Genomic DNA, 20,729 nt, shown 5'->3' with positions numbered 1-20,729 from the left:
TTAATGCTGCACCTAATTCTTGGCCGAACAGACGAAATCCGGAAAAAAATCCTGAATAATACTAACTGCCATCCCAAAACTAGCAGAAATCAGTACTATGCATGTCCTAATTAATGTGAGTGTTCCTGGCAGCTACCATTTTAAAATGTGTCTTGTGTAGATGTGCGAGTCTGTCCAGCAGATGGCAGTGTACACAAAGGAGTTCTACATGCTGATTGAACGCTCATACTGACGTCATTACCTACATGAAACATATCGAAAGCCTACCCATCACAGCCTGTGGCAAGCCGTTCCCTATGGCCTGTCCTAACCATCACGTCCTGTGGCAAGCCGTTCCCTATGGCCTGTCCTACCCATCACAGCCTGTGGCAAGCCGTTCCCTATGGCCTGTCCTAACCATCACAGCCTGTGGCAAGCCGTTCCCTATGGCCTGTCCTAACCATCACAGCCTGTGGCAAGCCGTTCCCTATGGCCTGTCCTAACCATCACAGCCTGTGGCAAGCCGTTCCCTATGGCCTGTCCTAACCATCACAGCCTGAGGCAGGTGGAATCATTTAGTCCACAGTGCACAATGCAAAAGATCACAATGAGCCAATGGTTCGTCACACACAAAGGGACTTTAAGATTGCACGCACAATACCCTAAACTTCGTCCTTTCTGCATATTTCTTGACCTGACAAAATCATGCAATTGCATGCGATGCTATAACATTATGCCACTACAATAACGGGGTAACAAAGCAACAAATGTTTGTGTGTGTTTCAGTTAATTATTCATGGAATTGGTGATATTTCACCTGAATTAGAAAGACTCCATGTTGTCTTACAAATCCTCCTAATTCTTTTTTTTTACAAAAATTAAATAGAAATACGAATAACATAAATATATACAGCACTAATTAAAAGTATTAACCCCCCCCCCCCCCCCCCGACACTGATCAGCAGAAAAATTATTTAAAAAAAGATCACTTCACATGTATTCACCCCCTTCCAGTCCAGTTTAGTAGATGCGCTTTGGCAGTCATTACAGATGTGAGCCTGTGTGTGTGTGTGTGTGTGTGTAGGTCTCTCTCAGCTGTGAGTCTGTGTGTGTGTGTGTAGGTCTCTCAGCTGTGAGTCTGCGTGTGTGTGTCTGTGTCTCCATCAGCTGTGAGCCTGTGTGTGTGTAGGTCTCTCTCAGCTGTGAGCCTGTGTGTGTGTGTGTGTCTCCATCAGCTGTGAGCCTGTGTGTGTGTGTGTCTCCATCAGCTGTGAGCCTGTGTGTGTGTGTGTGTGTCTCCATCAGCTGTGAGCCTGTGTGTGTGTGTATGTCTCCATCAGCTGTGAGCCTGTGTGTGTGTGTGTGTGTGTGTCTCCATCAGCTGTGAGCCTGTGTGTGTAGATCTCTCTCAGCTCTGAGCCTGTGTGTGTATGTCTCCATCAGCTGTGAGCCTGTGTGTGTGTGTCTCCATCAGCTGTGAGCCTGTGTGTGTGTGTGTGTGTGTGTGTGTGTGTCTCCATCAGCTGTGAGCCTGTGTGTGTGTGTGTGTCTCCATCAGCTGTGAGCCTGTGTGTGTGTGTGTGTGTGTGTGTCTCCATCAGCTGTGAGCCTGTGTGTGTGTGTGTGTCTCCATCAGCTGTGAGCCTGTGTGTGTGTGTGTGTGTGTGTCTCCATCAGCTGTGAGCCTGTGTGTGTGTGTGTGTGTAGGTCTCCATCAGCTGTGAGCCTGTGTGTGTAGGTCTCCATAGGCTTTGCACATCAGGACTCTGCAATTTTCCCACCACTGTTGCAAAAGTGTTCAAGCTGTCAGGTTGCATGGGAATCGTAAAGTAAATAGCCCTTCTCGAGTACAGCCACACATTCTTCAACCGGACTCTCACTTGGCCACTCCAGAACACTAACATTGTTGTTTTTAAACCATTTTTGTGCAGCTTTGACTGAATGTTTGGGGTCGTTGTCTTGTCAAACAAATCTCCCGAGCCAAAGTTTCTCTTGCATCAAGTTTTCCTCCAGGATTTCCCTATATTTTGCTGCATTCATTTGACCCTCTATCTCAACAAGCCTTCCCGGGCCTGCTGCTGAGAAGCAACCCCACACCATGAGGCTGCCCTCACCACGCTTCATGGTAAGAATAGAGTGGCTCTGATGATGTGCCGTGATTGGTTCTCACCAAACACACCTGAGAGTCTGATGGCCAAACAAACCTGAGAGTCTGATGGCCAAACATACCTGAGAGTCTGATGGTCAAAAAAAGCTCTATTATAGTTTCACCAGACTATACAACCTATACAACCAATCTCCCACATGCCTTCTGGAAAACTCTACCTGATTTCATGAGCTTTTTTTTTCTTTTCAACAGTGGCTTTCTCACTGCCACTCTCCCATAAAGCCGGTGACTGGTGAAGAACCTGGGCAACAGCTGCTGTTGGCACAGTCTCTTCCATGTAAGCCATAGGTGTCTTGGTGCTCCTCACTACTCCCCTTCTTGGCCAATCTAGGGCGGCCTGCTCCAGGCAGGTTTACGCCTGTGCCATATTGCTTCCATGCCTTAATGATGATTTAATTATTCTCCCAAAGATATCCAGTGACATGGAAATGTTCTTGTTCTTCCATCGCCCTGCTTTTCAAAAAAGCTTTTTGCAGAGTTGCTTGGAGTGTTCTTTTGTCTTTATGGTGTAGTTTTTGCCAGGATACTGATTCACCAGTAATTGGATTTTCCAGATACAGATGTAGGCTATTTATAACCACAATCACCTGAAACCCATTGGTGGCACATAAGGGATCTCCATTTAACTAATTGTGTGACTTCTAAAAACAATGGGATGCACCAGTGTTGATATAAGCAAGTCACTTTAAAGGGGGGTGATTCAATCAATTAGTTTGTGTCTTATATTTTTACATCATTTGCTGTAACATAAGAATCTTCAAAAAAGCTCTATTAACTCAAACCATGATTCAATGCTGTAAAACAATAAAAGATGAAAACCTCCAAGGGTGGTAAATACTTTATACTTTTTAAATGTTTTATATCTACTGTATATATGATATTACTTAGGCTATTTCTAATACTGTATCATCTCAATAATAAAAAGAAGAATGAAAATGAAGTGTCCAGCTGTACCAAGACACAAGACAGTCTGCTGTTAGAAAATGAAAGTCCATGAAAATGAAGGGGGCTAAATGCCACCTCCTCTCTGAGCTCCAGAGGAGAAGAATCGGTGGTCTGTGTGGCAAAGCAGCGCTGCAACCCCTACTCCACCTCAACCTCCCCCGGAGAACCTCATTCAATCCAGCCCTGTATGTTGGGGCACAGAGGTCAGTGTTTGGGCCGTTTCACAGTCTCCCCAGAGGGCTGCTCCACACAGCTTCTTCAGACAGCAGCAGCAGCATGGCATGGACAACACAGACGGAGCAACGGAGAGCACACACTAGAGACTAGAGACACTAGAGAGAGAGGAAGAGAGAGGAAGAGAGAGAGAGGGAGAGATAGGAAGAGAGAGAAGGAGAGAGAGAGAGACAGAGACAGCAGCAGCAACAGCATGGCATGAACAACACAGACGGAGCAACAGAGAGCACACACTAGAGACACTAGAGAGAGGGAGAGAGAGGAAGAGAGAGAGAGGGAGAGAGAGGAAGAGAGAGAGGGAGAGAGAGACAGAGACAGCAGCAGCAGCAGCAGCATGGACAACACAGACGGAGCAACAGAGAGCAGACACTGGAGACACTAGAGAGAGGGAGAGAGGAAGAGAGAGAGAGGGAGAGAGAGGAAGAGAGAGAGGGAGAGAGACAGAGACAGAGACAGCAGCAGCAGCAGCAGCATGGACAACACAGACGGAGCAACAGAGAGCAGACACTAGAGACTAGAGACACTAGAGAGAGAGGAAGAGAGAGGAAGAGAGAGAGAGAGAGAGAGACAGAGAGAGAGAGACAGAGACAGCAGCAGCAGCATGGCATGGACAACACAGACGGAGCAACACAGAGCACACACTAGAGACTAGAGACACTAGAGAGAGAGGAAGAGAGAGAGAGAGAGAGACAGAGAGAGACAGAGACAGCAGCATGGCATGGACAACACAGACGGAGCAACAGAGAGCAGACACTAGAGACTAGAGACACTAGAGAGAGGGAGAGAGAGAGAGAGAGAGAGAGAGAGAGAGAGAGAGAGAGACAGCAGCAGCAGCATGGCATGGACAACACAGACGGAGCAACAGAGAGCACACACTGGAGACTAGAGACACTGGAGAGAGGGAGAGAGAGAGAGGAAGAGAGAGAGAGAGACAGAGTGAGAGAGACAGCAGCAGCAGCATGGCATGGACAACACAGACGGAGCAACAGAGAGCACACACTGGAGACGGAAGAGTGGGAGCACAGCTTCTCTTTTTAATTGCTCTTACTGCTTTAAAAGTTAAACATTTCTGTCTTTATATGGGAGCATAGGCCACAAAAATGGTGGAAAGTGTTTCCCTGACAAGGAGAGGGAAAGAGAGGGAGAGAGAGAGAGAGAGAGGAAGAGAGAGAGAGGGAGACTCATATTTCTGTCCCCCCCCCCCCCTCTTGTGCCAATACTGCCAGCACCGCCCGCCTTCACTACACAATGCGGCTTTGAGGAACAAACAAGCGTTCCCAAAGACTTGAGACAGAAAGAAAGAGGGCCAGCTATGGTTGGTATTCACAGTCCGTGACTCCTGTTAGTCATAATGTGCTGGTATGGAGCGAAGCTGGAAATCAAACAGGAAGAAGGGACTGTGCACACGTGCTCATAGACGTGTTCCCACCATAGCACTCCTCCACACTACACACCTACAGCAGCGCACCACGACCCCGTGCTGCTGCTCTTCAGCCTGCCAGCTTGATGGATTGGTGAATGATGTCAGAGCGACGGCACACAGGCGTCTGAAATAGGGAGGGGACTGCAGTGGAAGTGTTCTGCACTCAGACAAGATGATGTCATCCTGCATCACTAGGGTCCTAATCTCCCAGAGATGACTCACTCCTCCATCTCTGACAAAGGCGCGCACACACACACACACACACACACACACACACACACACACACACACACACACACACACACACACACACACACACACACACACACACACACACACACACACACACACACACACACACACACACACACACACACACAAAACAGCTCCTACCCTCCATCATACTATACCCTTTGATACACCTACGGATTCCATGCTTTACCCTTTGATACACCTACGGATTCCATACAGACCAGTGGAAAGCTGTAGAATCAGAACCGACTGAAAAGGAAAACCATCCGGTGACATAGTGAGGGAGCAACTGAGAGCGTGGAAGGAGGAGTAGGATGCAGAGATCTCCATGGGTGTGAAAGCAGCCCTGATCGACCCAGATCGCTACAGAAAACCTCCTAACTTGAAGATACTCCTGGACACGGCAACATGTTTATTATGTTATATTGTCACGAAGATGAGGGAGCTACACCTGGACATGGCAACATGTTTATCATCTTATATTGTGATGAAGATTAGGGAGCAACACCTTGACATGGCAACATGTTTATTATGTTATATTGTCATGAAGATGAGGGAGCTACACCTGGACATGGCAACATGTTTATTATGTTATATGACAGCCCAAGCTGCTGTGCTGGAGTAGCAATGGCTGGGTGCCCAGACAACAGTGATGGCCTAGAAATGCATGCCCCTGTGTACAGCACACTCTCCTCTGGGGGCAATTAGCTTCAAATGAACAATCTCGTTATCAACCACAACCTGGCAACCCCCATACTGCGGTCTCTGTTTCTGTTTCTGTGTGTGTGTGTGTGTGTGTGTGTGTGTGTGTGTGTGTGGTTGTGTGTGCGTGTGGTTGTGTGTGTGGTTGTGTGTGTGTGTGGTTGTGTGTGTGTGTGGTTGTGTGTGTGTGTGTGTGTGTCTTAAATGTGAAAGAGTCTGTCCATGCAAAACAGCTTAAGCAGTAAAGTGCGTAATCTCTGCCAGGGGGGAGTCTCCCCATGCCAAGGCTCTGCACTGATTGGTGGGGTCAGCTCAGCTGGCATCTCCACAGATGCGACCCTGGCGTGAAACCCTCTCGCTGATATGCCATTCATTTCCAGGGACGGGCAGGGCAGGCTGGCGCTCGACATGCTGAACTATACAGATTACGGGGCGCTCAACATGCTGAACTATACAGATTACGGGCCTCTCAACATGCTGCTTGATTGCAGAGGTAATACCTAGTCATGCAGCCTACTCCAGCAGCACACATCAGACCCAAGCTTGACTGATGGGTGGAGACTTGGAATGACAACAGCAACAGAATTACTATTTATTCGTTTTTTGTTTATTAAGATTCAGTCTGTAAACTATTTAGGCAAAATATTCTGAGCCAGATATGCCACTTGCAACAAACACGAGAGATGTCTGGACACCTGTGGTAGAACAAATAAAGACGTGAACTTTGAATCTTTCCATGTGTCCACAACAGGATTATTGTGCACAAAAACACTCCTTATATGTTGGGATCTAACAGATTTTCAGCATTGTTTACGATGTGATAAACCTTTGCAGTGGCAGTGTTATTGAACCTGCTGCTGACAGGAACATGCTTCCGCGCATAGACACAGTAGCCATGGGTCTTTGCAACTTGATTCATTCATAAATGTATTCATATTTCTAATCTTTGAAATCTTGCCGGCAGGCAAGGTATTATGGAGTTTGCCTTAAACCAGTGCTCTTACTAGATTACAGCCAGCAAGCTTGCATTGCAAACACCACCATCACAGCAGTGATTGATAGAAGGGAGCTTGCTTGCTAACATTATTTTTTAAAGATGTACTGATCGATCGATCGCCTGGTGACTGGAATCAGACAGTTGTCAGCTTGATCGGCCATGACAGCTGATCAGTCTTGGATTCCATATGTGCGTGTCAAATTTACAAACAAGTGCTGAACGATGGTTCAGGTCGAACCCACAGGGGTACAGACAAGGTCCTGTGCAGATGCTGGTGCATTGGAACGGTACTGGGAAACATTTGACGTAAATACATGAGATAAGGCGTGTTGTTCCACAGAACTGTTGCACCTGTTTATTTTTGATGAAGTGAAACATGTTAGATAAAGTGTGATGTGCAATTCATTTTCAGTTGGATTTCATTTTATTTATACAACAAAAAAGCTCTGTCCAGTAAACCATAGCATATTTTCATTTAGAGATTTGACTGAGTGAGAAAAGTAATACAGTTGAATTTTCCACTTAAAAAGAAGTTTGAAAATATTTTGTGTGTGCTGTCAATTATGGAAAATCAGAATCGGCAGGTCAGACTCCGGATGTACAGAAATCGGAATCAGCCCACAATCGTAAAGGCTGTTTTTACATTTTGCTGTGTTTGAAGTCCAGGCCTTAACTACACAGAGAATGGCCAGGGCAGCTAGTGGGACCAGTGTGCTTATCTCCCCTTGACAAGCCCATGAACCACTTCCACCCCCTCTTTTTGCATTTGGAGCCTGATGTCTCTGGGGAATCAATCTGGGGATGTTCAAAACTAGCAATCTAAAAAAACATAGCTTTAAAAATAAATAAATAAATAAATAGAACAATAACCAATCACTTGTCTATGAAGTTAAGACTGTATCTATTATTCATTCCAAATGATGTGCTTACGCCCAAAATAAAGGTACACCATCTGTCGATAATGGAGAAAAAAGATACACATTCTACGCTAAAACACAACAGATGGCCACATTGTAGGATCATTGTAGGAGGCTCATTCAGAAGTTCTTTTTATAACATCTGCAAATTCACATTGATGACTTATGGCTGTGTAAAGGATTACAACTCCCCATAGCCTTCACTTTGTAGTTTTGTGATCTGGGTTCAAAATCACACAAAAATGAAGAGAAAACTCTCTATTGTTGTTTTTAGGTTCTCAAATAATTAAGCATTCAATAACCTGAAAATTGAACTTAACTAGTAAATTAAAACCCCATTATGAGATAATTGTATTTTTTTGCAACCTAGCTCAACCTAAAATGTTGCTTGGTTAGTCTCTTTTCCTCTTCCTCTGCCATGATGTCCACACAGAGAATACGGCGCTAGCTTCTTATAGCTAGCAAAAGGGTCTGTTTGTGGTGGTGTTGGTGCCATAAAGAATTGCGTAGTTCTGGCAAGATGTGTCGTGCCCTGTCAACCAAAGTTACATACTGTAAAACCACACATGCTGTGGCAGTGGCACAGATGCCATTCTCCATATCAAAAGTCAGTGCACCATCAAGATTATTTTGAAGCTGGTAAAATAGTTAAATAATGTTGCTATACCACTGCGTGCTCTCCATTACCCATGTTCATTCAAGTCTCAATGTTTAGAATAAATAGGCTACTGGTTTAATATTGTTGATACTTATGCTTTTGGTATTAACAAATAAGCTAACAACCCTCCAAACCTGACGCTCCAAGGCAGATTGTGCATGATGCATATGTACTCTCTGTTGTCAATTACATTACTCAGTGATCAAGGGCTGATACTTAAAACAGATACATTCATTTCCATGTTACTTGGAGCATGCAAGGAACCGGGCTAACAGAGAAAAACAAACGGAGAATGTCTGTCTGGCATGCCAAATAGTCTAATTTCTTAGCCGACAGTAAGGTGTGGTCATTTTACAGCTTTCAAAGCATTTAAATAGGCCTACATTCTGATTATTACTTTGTAAACATTACCAAATTAAAACACCCCTTGAGCCAAACTGAATTATGTCCTAGCAAATCCAGAAGTATTGATGGATTGACCACCAAGGAGGAGCTGCGAGATCTCAAACCAACCATGAAAAGATCCGATCAATATTGGGGCAAGGAAACGACGGCAGGCCCCAGGGAGTGTGGTGGGGGATGCAGCGCTGCAAAGGGCAGGAAGACTACAGCATTATGGCTATTTTTACTGCTGTGGGATGAGGCACTGCTGCTATTGTTTTGTTTACTGTCTGGCTCCAGAATGAAGCCCCCCCCCCCCACTTCTGTGGTGACAAGAATCAGGGAAACCCCCCCACACACACACACGCCTCCCGAGTCCCGTCCAAGCCCAGCTGCACGCCACAGCTGGTGTGATCGTTGGAGTTCATCCTTTCTATGGAATGATGTGCTAATCCCCATTACCCCTGTGTAACTCAATTCACCCCTGCTTTCTATGGCCTTCAATTCATACATGATCAATTATTAACGCTCTGATCAGTCGACTAAAATGTACTACAAATATCATGTATCTAAGCATCTAATCCAACGCTTAGGCTGTAAGCAGTGTCAGTACTGTTATTATATATGAAATGACTGGGGTACAACCAATCGACCAATGATTACGTTGTTGCCAAACAACTGTGAATCTTATTCGCTAGAACCAACAGCATAAGACGTTTACAAAAGGTATATCATGGAGACTGAAGCAACAGTTTGTTTGCTGTTGCTGATCTTCACTTGGTTGAGGTGTATCCTTCAAAACATCAACTCTATTACTTTAAACGATCATGTACTGTATAGAAGTTCATTTAGCAATCCATATTACAATATCGTGAAGACGTGCCTTTAACATAGGCCAGCTAACACAGCTAACAGCCAGCTTCATAGCAAGCTAATGTTAGTCTCAGTTGTAGTAAAGTAAACTATGTTTAAAGTACACTGTGGGATAGTGTTGCTTAATCGTTCCTTGCTATAAATTAGCTTTAACAATCTGAATTAAATGGGAATGAAACATCCAAACATATTGTGTTCATTTGAACCAGCTGTGTTTTGCTTTTGAAATGTTAAGATTTGATTTAAACACCGTGAACAGCTCATCAGTACTGCTGCTCAGCAGTTCATTGATAGGGATTATAAGAAGCATCCTAACATTACAAATAAATGCAACACCGCTGCTAAAATGACTTAGAAAGCATTATAGAGGATCACTGACAAGTGTTATACACAAAGACACTTACTCAGCCTTATCCAACCTTATTTAGTAGGATTCTTATTGTTGCATTTTCATGCATCACAGTCTAACATAATACTAACATCCTCACATCAAGGTTGTTTGGTACTGAGTTTATGCTTCTGGTCAAACTCAATGGGAAGTAAAGGCACTAATCCCATGATGACTGGCCAAGAGGTGTGCCTGATTGGAAACCTATGCAGCACCCAGCGGAGCCACACTTGAACAGAACCTGCCCAGCACCATGGAATGGAACTTCAACAGAACCAGCACCATGGAATGGAACTTCAACAGAACCAGCACCATGGAATGGAACTTCAACAGAACCAGCACCATGGAATGGAACTTCAACAGAACCAGCACCATGGGATGGAACTTCAACAGAACCAGCCCTGCACCATGGAATGGAACTTCAACAGAACCTGCACCATGGAATGGAACTTCAACAGAACCTGCACAATGGAATGAAACTTCAACAGAACCTCAGTGTTTCCCACACATTGACGAGACTATGGCGCACCGCCATAGTCTAATTTCGGCCGCCATAGTCTCTGCGTGCACATTTTTTTTTTTTGCTCAGACGAAGTTCGTGTCGCTCTCATTGGGATTGCATGAGAGCACGAAGTTCGGCTGTCTGCCTGCGACTGTGCCAAAAACAAAACACTGTTGAGATATGTTAGTGTTTCCCCTACCATTGTATAAGGGGGTGCCCCACCCCCCCCCCAACGGCACCCCCCCTGAAAGGTCAAGTTGACTTTGCTCAATTTAATTTTCTATAAAGCGCCAGATCACAACGGAAGTCAGTTAAGGATACCTTTCCTATAGAACAGGTCTATACTCTATAGCTTGTTATTTTATTAAACACAATAAATAGCTTTGTGTTATTTACCTTATTTGCACAACGGCATGTCATTTTTGTCACTAGATGATCGCGCGTTTACAATTGTCCTCTGCGGACTTCTGCCCCGATGCGCAAACGTTACTTTCTGTTTGAAGATAAGATAGCAGGTAGTAGTTGCCGGCCATCTAAACCATCTAAAATGCATATTTTGCTCGCAATATATTTGGAAATACAGTCAAAAAGCTGTCCGATTTGAATGGGGGTATTTATTCATGTATATTTTGTCATCACTTGATCTTGAGAGATGTCTTCAAGTAACGTTAATGTTCCAAAGTGAAACATTCTAATGTGTGCACCCAGTTTCAGAAAGTTACTAGCCAGACTAGCGGTAGCTAGCTACTGAAAGAATGCCATGGATCCAGCAAAGCGTAGAGCTAAACGAATGTATGAATATGAACACCGGGCCTTCTTGCTTGAATGGGAGGAATTATTTTCGGAGCGAAATGGAAAACCCCTTTGCTTAATATGCAGACGTCACGGTCGCATTTTAAAGCCTTGAACTTGGATGCTAACATAGCCCAGGAGTTCCTAAAAGCAGAGCTGGGCAAGCACAAGGTACATTCTTTGATACATCAGTCAGACTCGGCTTAGTACTCTGAAACGGTCAAGTTGGCATCGTATCAGGTGTCATGGAATATTGCTCGATCAAAAAAGTAATATAGTGAGGGAGAGTTTGAAAATTGAACAGAGGATATCTGACATTAACTATAATGAGCACCTTTAGACCATTATAGTCTTCAATATGTTTATTTTTGTGCCATATTTTAAATCTACATTTGTTAATTTCTCTTCCTAAAACAAAGGGAGGCAACTGCTGATATCAAGCTCTTCTCCAGGCACAGTCTGTTTCTCTGCTTTGTTTTGATCAGTCATTGCAGAGAAGGAGGCCTCACATTAATATGTGGAGGCAAAGTGTAGTAGCTGTTCCTAAGCTTTCTCTCCCGGGTCAGGGTGCTCTTGCTTCACACAAATCCCAAACAAAATCTCAGCAGATGTCTTCAATATGTTTATATTTGTGCCATATTTTAAATCTCAATTTGTTAATTTATCTTCCTAAAACCCACTAGAGGACACTATTTAAAAGGTTATTTTTTTAAAAAAATCTTATGGGGGAGCATGCCCCCAGACCCCCCTAGTTTTGTTGGGTCACAGGAAAAATAATAGGTTTTATGTAGGGGCTTATCCCCCCCAAAAGTGGGAAGCTCCCGCGAAATCAGGAATTTTAGGCCGAAAAAACATCCCCCCCCCCCCCCCCAAAGTGGTAAACCGGTAAACATGCGCCCACCGCGCGCACCCCCACCCCCGGACATGTGCGCCCCCCCCCCCCCCCCCCCATAGTCTCCAAAATTTCTGTGGGAAACACTGGAACCTGCACCATGGAATATATTGTGAGTAAGTGTCAAGACTTCATCTCCATTATTTTGCTCCTCCTGAGTACAAAGTGACCAAAATGTCTCACACTACTAACCAAATTCATGAGAAATGAGAACTTCAAAGGCAGTTTTTAGTTGTGCTCAGATTCCCAACGTAATTTCACACAATTTGAACTCTGTATTGGTTTATTATCTGCATGGCCAAAAAATAAATAAATTCTGCCTGACTATAAAAACTGACCCTGCCCTCACTGAAACTGAAGAAGGAACACTTAATGATTTAATTTCCCTCTTGGCTCCACTGGTTTTAGCTCCCACTCAAGACTCTTGTAATGCAGCTGGATGCCAATTTAGTTTCTTTCTTTTCCTTAATCCCCAAATTGGAGTCTAGACAGTGGAGGCTCTTAAACATATGGACTCCCATATGTCTGCCCCCAAACTTCCGACCTTTCTTTCTGTCTAAACTTTATCTAAACTATTAAGATAACCGATGCAGAACACTTGGTACGTCAGCAGTGTCATTACCCTACACAATACTACAATACTGATGTAGTGGCAAAACACACTGAGCCCATGGGACACGCTTAAGGCTAAATGATTAACAAACGTTTAAATGCCTTTCGCAGGATTAAGAAGAAGTATGGCAAACACTGGGATAGAGTGTAATGACAAATACCGTGAGTGTTGATACTGCATCTTCCTACTTAAGAGTCTGGGGGCAGGAAGGGTGGGAAGGGAACATGCTTTCACCTACTCTCATAATCTAGATGCTTTGGAAGGAGGAGGGATGGGGGGGGGGGGTCTACACTGACCTACACTGACCTCTACTCTGTTCTCACGAACCCACCACAAGGACACTCTTCAGCTAGTCTATACTGTTACATCACAGAAGAAACACAAGAGATTCCAGATTACAGGAGTGAATGACGCTTGAAATCAGACGCAGACTGCAACGTCCTATCCTGTTCATTGGTACTTCTCATCCAAACAAGATTTAGGAGTCCTCTTTAGTATTAATCATTTTCAATAATTTCTTATCCTTTAAATCCTTTTTATTATCAGTAGTATTTAGTATCATTCCTCGCTCACGATAAATAGTCAATTATGCAGACTTCATACTGCATACTTAAAGTACTCATTATGCAGAGACATAGGCTTGAAGGAAGTATTGCCTTTGGTAAATCCAAACATCCAACATTGATAACTTAACACCTCACAAGAAAGTGACATAACAACATGACATTTCTGGAATGGATTGTTGCCTCTATATTATGTTTGATTGGAGAACATTCTCTTAAATACCATTTGCCTCTTTAAACAAAAATCTAACATTAGCTGATTAGCTTTTTATGAACCAGCTAACGTTATGAGCTAGGCTAAATCTCTTACAGAGACAGCCTTGCCTACTTCATTTCATATCAAAGTTTCCATTTTATTGTACTACAATTCCCACTGCAGGCAAACATTAGATATGAAAGGATTCATTCCACTGTGCCCATACAATTAATGGGCTAGCTCTTCTTTACCAGGGAGACCATTAACATTAGCATGGGTTTTTTCCAATTTGTCTAGGGTTCAGTGAGCCACAATGTGTTTGGCATCAATGTGAAATGACATCATAATTACACAATCACCTGATCTACCTTTCTGTAGCATCACAGCAGATCCCCATTGATCATGTGACAGTGTGGTTATTCTTTTACCCACAATTGTGCACTGATATAATCAGGTCATCAGTAGCCTACAGAATGAGATTCAGAGCATGAGCCCAATAACAGGTGATGTGAACAGCTGTGCTAAAGATGAATTTACCCCCAACCCAATATGAGGTAAACAAGATTAATAATTAATTAGCTCAATCCACTTATCTATGCCAAATGACGTTCAAAATGACCATGATTTTTGTCTTTGCATGGAAAGCTGTGATCATCCGATATAAATAAACTCACTTTTCCGCCATTGGTTAATGAATATCATGTGCTGTGACCTTTATACACAAACCTGAGGCAAATAAATCTCGGAAGCTTCTCTCTGGAAATACAGGTCTGATATTGCCTGACTTCAGTTAAGTGTCAAGAAGCTTTTCCATATGAGCACAAAAAAGAGCGAAGCCTCTTTTGACATAAGCAGCTGAAGAGAGTGTGTCAGCCTACTACTTGCATAACCAACTAATGTGACTGAGTAAAAGCATTGCGCTTGTTATGGGACCTCAATCCAAGCATTGCGTAATTGCTTTTCACTGAGAAACCTCTCCTGCTCTCTCGCTTTTCTCTACTGCAACCCCCCACCCTCCACCCCCTGCCCCAAACACTATCCACTCCATTAGGAGATACAACACAGTTGTCAGAGTTAGTGCTGGGAGGGGGGATGCAGGCCTGACCTATCAATTTTCAGAGGGGATTTGCCATCTGTCAAACAGGAGTCCCACTCATGGATAGGATACCATACAATATATGACGAGAAACTAGGGCTACATTCTTAACCATCATTCTATTACACCATTACACCTTCCTCACAACACCATTAGGACCAGCAATCTACTGCTCTATATACTGTGCTTGTGTGGTCATACAGCAATCTACTGCTCTATACTGTGCTTGTGTGGTCATACAGCAATCTACTGCTCTATACTGTGCTTGTGTGGTCATACAGCAATCTACTGCTCTATATACTGTGCTTGTGTGGTCGTATCATCTACTGCTCTATATACTGTGCTTGTGTGGTCGTATCATCTACTGCCCTATACTGTGCTTGTGTGGTCGTATCATCTACTGCCCTATACTGTGCTTGTGTGGTCGTATAATCTACTGCGCTAGACTGTGCTTGTGTGGTCGTATAATCTACTGCTCTAGACTGTGCTTGTGTGGTCAGCAATCTACTGCTCTAGACTGTGCGGTCATATAATCTACTGCTCTAGACTGTGCTTGTGTGGTCGTATAATCTACTGCTCTAGACTGTGCTTGTGTGGTCAGCAATCTACTGCTCTAGACTGTGCTTGTGTGGTCGGCAATCTACTGCGCTAGACTGTGCGGTCATATAATCTACTGCGCTAGACTGTGCTAGTGTGGTCATATAATCTACTGCTCTAGACTGTGCTTGTGTGGTCAGCAATCTACTGCGCTAGACTGTGCTTGTGTGGTCGTATACTGTACAGCAATCTACTGCTCTAGACTGTGCTTGTGTGGTCGTACACAGCAGAGATATACCTCTCCCACTCCATGAGGGTTAATTAAGCATTTTCTTTGATTTGATCCGATAGCAAAGCGCATAATGACATCATCCTCCATCCCAACCCTTCTGTCGCTCCAGCCTCCAGCACACAGACAGCACAGGCCTCCGCCATCATTTGTTTCTTTTAACTCATTCTCCAGTCTACCTGTTGGGAGAGATTCTTGCACCTTGTCCCATCGTTACTTCAGTTCTCACATAATCATTCACAACTTCTGGAAACTGAAACGAAAACTATAACCTGCCAATGCAAATGAACATTGAACACAACTATTATTGACTATTCATAAATGGGCATGTTTCGCCCAACATCACACTACACCAGAAAAAAATGGTTAAATGAGTATTTCAACAGGTTTTAATACAAACCATTGTGACTCAGTGTGGCCAGGACAGACCTGAGAGGATCAGCAGACTTGAAATTGGATATGTACTTTTTACAGAGTGCAGGATAATCTGATTATCCTGAAGACCAGCATTAAGTCAGCACATCTCTTGTTACTGTCGCAAGTGACAAATCAGGCACAATATCAGCCCAATTAAGCCTACTGTTTATTGGGTTTGGACCAGTCTTAAAGCTGGTCTTCATCCTCTCACAGCCTGCGACTGGTTAAAGCTGCTCTTCATCCTCTCACAGCCTCCAACTGGTTAAAGCTGCTCTTCCTCCTCTCACAGCCTCCAACTGGTTAAACGCCAGGTCCCTCATATGCACTTCAGGGGAGAATAGTTCATATGCAGCTCAGGCCATGCAATGAAGCTAGCTCAGAACTGCCTTTGGCCACATTTATATGCATTTGAGCACATTTCGAACAAAAAATGCAGTCCATAAGTGTTTCTATGATGTGTGATGACAACCAACTGGCTTTGACTTTCATTTCACAAAATAGACACTTCTCGCTGTTTAAGGTGTGCATCAGCACTACAATATTCACTGGACACATAAATATGCTTTCACCTTGCTATGATAAGATATGATTGCTGTGATAAGACCTTCAGGTATGTTGAGACCTGCAAATGTCTCCTCTGACATCATCATCCGACAGTAAATAGAACACCACACTAGAGCATTGTTATTACTGATGTTCTCCATCACAAGCACATCTTCCAAATCTTCACTATCTCAGACACTTCTAACCCTAGACCCTAAGATCAATAACATGTTTTCCAACAAATGTTTCTATAAAATGCAAAGAAACTGTTTCAGAACATCCTCTACAATGACACATCCCTGCTAGGGTGTTGAATAAGATACAGGCACCTAGCGGAGCATGAAAGTGTCACACAAAATAGACACAGAGATGGATACAAATATTGTCAAGGTTACCTTCCACTGTTAAATCTCAGACCTATGAACCTGAAAAAGGCCTGATCAGGACGGAAGAGTGCAATACCATTCCATATAATCAACTGCGCAACAACATAGTTCCTGAATGACACATACTTCATTTACCCGACTGCGTTAGTTGTTTGCGGTTTCACTTACGGGAGATGGTATGAAAACTGATGCAGATGCTACAAGCCTTGAAAGTGCAATGGATTGCTATGGAAAATCAATTGCATGATACATGCTCAATTTACAGGTCCGTAAATGCTCCTTATCAACATTCGTGCACTCAGAGTTGGCATAACCTATGAAGAGCACGTGCATCAAATGACATGTGGATGTTCCACTGAAAACATTCTGCGTGAATTTCATAGATCGGACACTGGGGTGATTGTCAAGTGGATGGAGGGGTATATATCCAGAATTATCCTCAGTATCTTACCTTCAATGGCGATAACGTGTTCCCGAATCTGATTCTGGAGCAGAGGCTCTTCCACCCTTTCCAAGAGTTCATAAATTGAATAGATGTTTGGATGGACCGACTCAAACCGCTGGATTTCCGCTCGGATAGCGGCGGAGTTTGCAAGGTGCTGTTGATAGTTCATCTTTCAAATGAGACTCGCAGATGCACTCTTAATGTCAGTATCCTAGGATTTTAACAATCGCTCGATACGTGTCCACGCCAGTTTTTGCGGTTCACTTACAGCATATAATAAGTTACCACTGAATACTGAAAAGTGCAGTAATTAATCAAGCAAAGGAAATGTTAGCTCGCTAATTGTATTTTGGATAACCTTGCTAGCAAGCTAGCTGACAAGCTACCGTAGCCAGCTGAATCAGTCACAATAGGTTTGGGACGTCTGTCATTGAAAGGGATAACTGAAATTAAAATATTGTTTCAGCTTATAGTTAAGCAAATGTCCTTTCAAGAGAACGTATGTTGTTTTGATTAACGGCCAACATTACTCGATAAAACTAGCAAACGATAACGTTAGCTAGCTATGAAATGTGGCCATGTAGTGTTTCCAATCAGCACACCCCGAAATAGAAGCAGAGACGCCGCAGGGAGATTCTGAGCTCTCCCAATTTGAGATTTTGGCTGGAGAGACTATTGAGCAGTCAGTCCGGCAATCCTTCCCCATATCCTCACTCCGGCTCCGGAGTCTAAGAATTAAATATTAACATTGCCAAAAATCGCTAATACTACAACTACAGCAATCTTCCAAAACACTACTTTCATAGCTGGCTAAGCTAATGTTAAATAGAAGCAGAGGTGGCCAGTGTAGGCCCCTCGAATGCTACCAGTAAAGGAGGCAAAAGTCTGAATAACCTGTTCTAACATTTGTCAATGTTTTAACGTATCCAGATTATCCAAATTGTTATGAAAGTAGCTAAATAAAGTCGAAGCACAGCAACTATACTCTTAGCTAGCAGGCTAGCTAGTCAGTGAAGGTAGATATGAATTCTGCGCAGTCAACTCGCTTTATCGTTGTTTAGTTCGGCTAGCTAACAGGACGCACGCCAAACTCCTTTCAACAACCCAGATATGATCCAGAAGAGAGTGCGATAGCGTCGTAGACCACGCAAAAAATGTATCTGATATTATAGTTAATCGCGTGATCTGCAAAGAGTTCTCCTTTTTTTATCCGCAACGATGGGTGCATTTCCCTTCCTCCTGCAGCTCGATGCGTCCCGTCTGTTCTGTATCCTTTCAAACATCGCTGCGCGCTGCGCGTGGTTGTTCCTTGCTTGTTCCCTTCAGGAAAAGCCACGGTCGCGTCTATGCGGTAATTACGGTGTTTATTGCTCGCTCGTGCATATATGGTACATGATAACCCACCCACTCTACAGGGCAGTGAAGATACTCACAAGGCATGCATTGAAGGCAGACTGTAACGCAATCATTATGTCCAAATACATACATTCACTCACGATAGTTTAGTCAATAATTTCATATCTGAGAAAAATGCAGATGGACCACTCTTAGTTTTACTAGGCGACCCCATGTACACCAAGCAGTCAACAATGCTTCAGACTGATCATCCAAACTGAACAGATGCCATTTGAAAGCCAACCATCTACCCCCTCAGCTTAACCAATCATAACTTGCAGTTTGAAAACATGTTGACAGATTACAAAAATGGCAGCAGACACAATGCATATCCTCCTGGCCAGTCAAAGCCGGTCTTATGCTGACCGTCCATCCATCAGTCAGCTGAGCTCCATGCATGATAACTGCTCCGACTTTGCCCCTGGCTGATTTCCGAGTGTAGTTCCATGTAGAGTCCTGCTCACTGCATGAACTCAGGTACACCTTCTCCATCCACCAGAAGTACATGTACTAAGCCGTTCTTCCTCCTTCCACTACTAAGGGCCTTTATACAGCAGTTATGGTTTGCCACCACAAAGTGTGTTTCTGTCCCATCATCTGCAAATTCCCCCTGCATATCAACAACAATCAACATGAAGATGTCATTTCAAATCATTTCAGTAATTTATTTATCTTCTATGGTAGATTATATGATTAATCATTTAGCAGCACCTAGAGCGAAAGTATGCTATGAAATAAATAGTGATGATTTGAAGAGATTGGAATAGTTTACCATGGTCTCCATATTCTGTCCATTGCACCAAACATCCATGCTGTCTTTCTCTGTTTAAAAGATAAAAAGTAACAAAAACTAGTGACTTTAAAATGCCACAATGTACCCATCGATACAGATCTTATCTCATTTGTAAATAAACAGCTTTCTTTTAATTCTACCAGGTGATCTTCAGCCTGGTATTGGCACACCACACTGGCGGTGATCACTGTAGTGTACCAAAACTCTATTGGAAATTCTATTGGATTTAGATTTGGAGTAGGAGCAGCATGGGTATGGGTCAATCCACCCTGTCAGATTTACCATCAAGATTAATCGTACATAAATGTTCACATGGACACATACACATACACAAGCAGATGAAAAACTATGAAATGGATGTATCAGACCAGTGCATTATTTGGATTAAAGTTTCAGAGAAATGGGACTCAACTATGCAGTGTTTGCAGCGGACTGTGAAAGGCGTCACTCACCCAGCACTATCCTGTAGTCTGTTCCATCCAGCTTCAGGGTCCAGGTTTTGCTGATTTTGGAGCGATTCTCCATGAACGTCTGGAAGTTCTTTCCACTGATATCTAAAGAGTACTGATAAGCAAAGCCCCCCATAGCCTCTATGTTTATGGTGGCTTTGGTCTCCAGAACTCCTACGCTGAACGTCTCCTTGCCCACCAGTTTGAACATCCAGTCTTTCCTTATCACTTCCTGAAGCCAAGAGCAGAGACATGTGAGCACAATGGAAATTAGATTTGAACATTTCAAAAGTGTAAAATGAGATATTTAAAAATGTTGCATATTTATAAATATTGACAAACAGGGTGTGTTACAAGGAAACAGTGTCAAAATTGTTGGGAAATCCATTGTTGGGTATGGGCCTAGTACATATGACTGAACACAACATACAGTATAGCCTACCTTTCCATTGATGTGGATAACACGTTTTCCTGTTGTGGTTCCATGTTCAAATTCAATCCGGTAAACCCCATCACTCAAGTCTACATCCCAAACTGCAACGATGTCCCTTGACATTTCAAAGGCAGGATAGACACACGCCTAAAAACAGCCAAATCATTTAATTAATTTCAACATCATCTCACCAAACGTTTTTCCATCTATGCACTCCTATATGCGTTTGACATTTTTCTAATGTGGCTATTAAATTCCCAAACGTTTGTCCATAGCTCTGCACGAACGGACATGTGCTCCCTCAGCAGCAAGTGCATTAGTGTAAGAGGCTTAGGAATCTCCTGCAAGCAACCTGTGCAGGTACACAATGTCAGAGAGACTTGGCATGAAAGGCATTTGGAGATTTCACATATACAGTCAACAGACAATTCGGAATTTAAACTGAAATATCTGGTTTTACTGAACAAGTCTG

General features: G+C 43.4%; 2 protein-coding genes across 2 annotated transcripts in view; both read right to left on the bottom strand.

Annotated features, from left to right (window-relative positions):
- LOC308361590 (arf-GAP with GTPase, ANK repeat and PH domain-containing protein 1) overlaps positions 1-17,438 on the bottom strand; it is a 117,875-nt gene extending 100,437 nt beyond the window's left edge. Inside the window, exon 1 of the mRNA XM_080833986.1 lies at positions 17,194-17,438. Coding sequence (XP_080690112.1) covers positions 17,194-17,356 — 163 coding nt within the window. The 5' untranslated portion in view covers positions 17,357-17,438. The remainder of the gene's footprint in view (positions 1-17,193) is intronic.
- A 1,604-nt stretch (positions 17,439-19,042) lies between these two features.
- faimb (Fas apoptotic inhibitory molecule b) lies at positions 19,043-20,380 on the bottom strand (the record flags this gene model as incomplete). The annotated part of the gene is made up of 4 exons (XM_080834487.1): positions 19,043-19,192; positions 19,355-19,404; positions 19,828-20,056; positions 20,267-20,380. The coding sequence occupies 4 exons, from the start codon at positions 20,378-20,380 to the stop codon at positions 19,043-19,045; spliced, it is 543 nt and encodes a 180-aa protein (XP_080690613.1).
- Between the last annotated feature and the right edge of the window lie 349 nt (positions 20,381-20,729).

The sequence above is a fragment of the Sprattus sprattus genome (assembly GCF_963457725.1).
Source record: "Sprattus sprattus genome assembly, chromosome: 3".
NCBI classification, from domain to species: Eukaryota; Metazoa; Chordata; class Actinopteri; order Clupeiformes; family Clupeidae; genus Sprattus; species Sprattus sprattus.
Note: the sequence above shows the minus strand (reverse complement) of the source record. Positions and strands in the feature narration are given on the sequence as shown.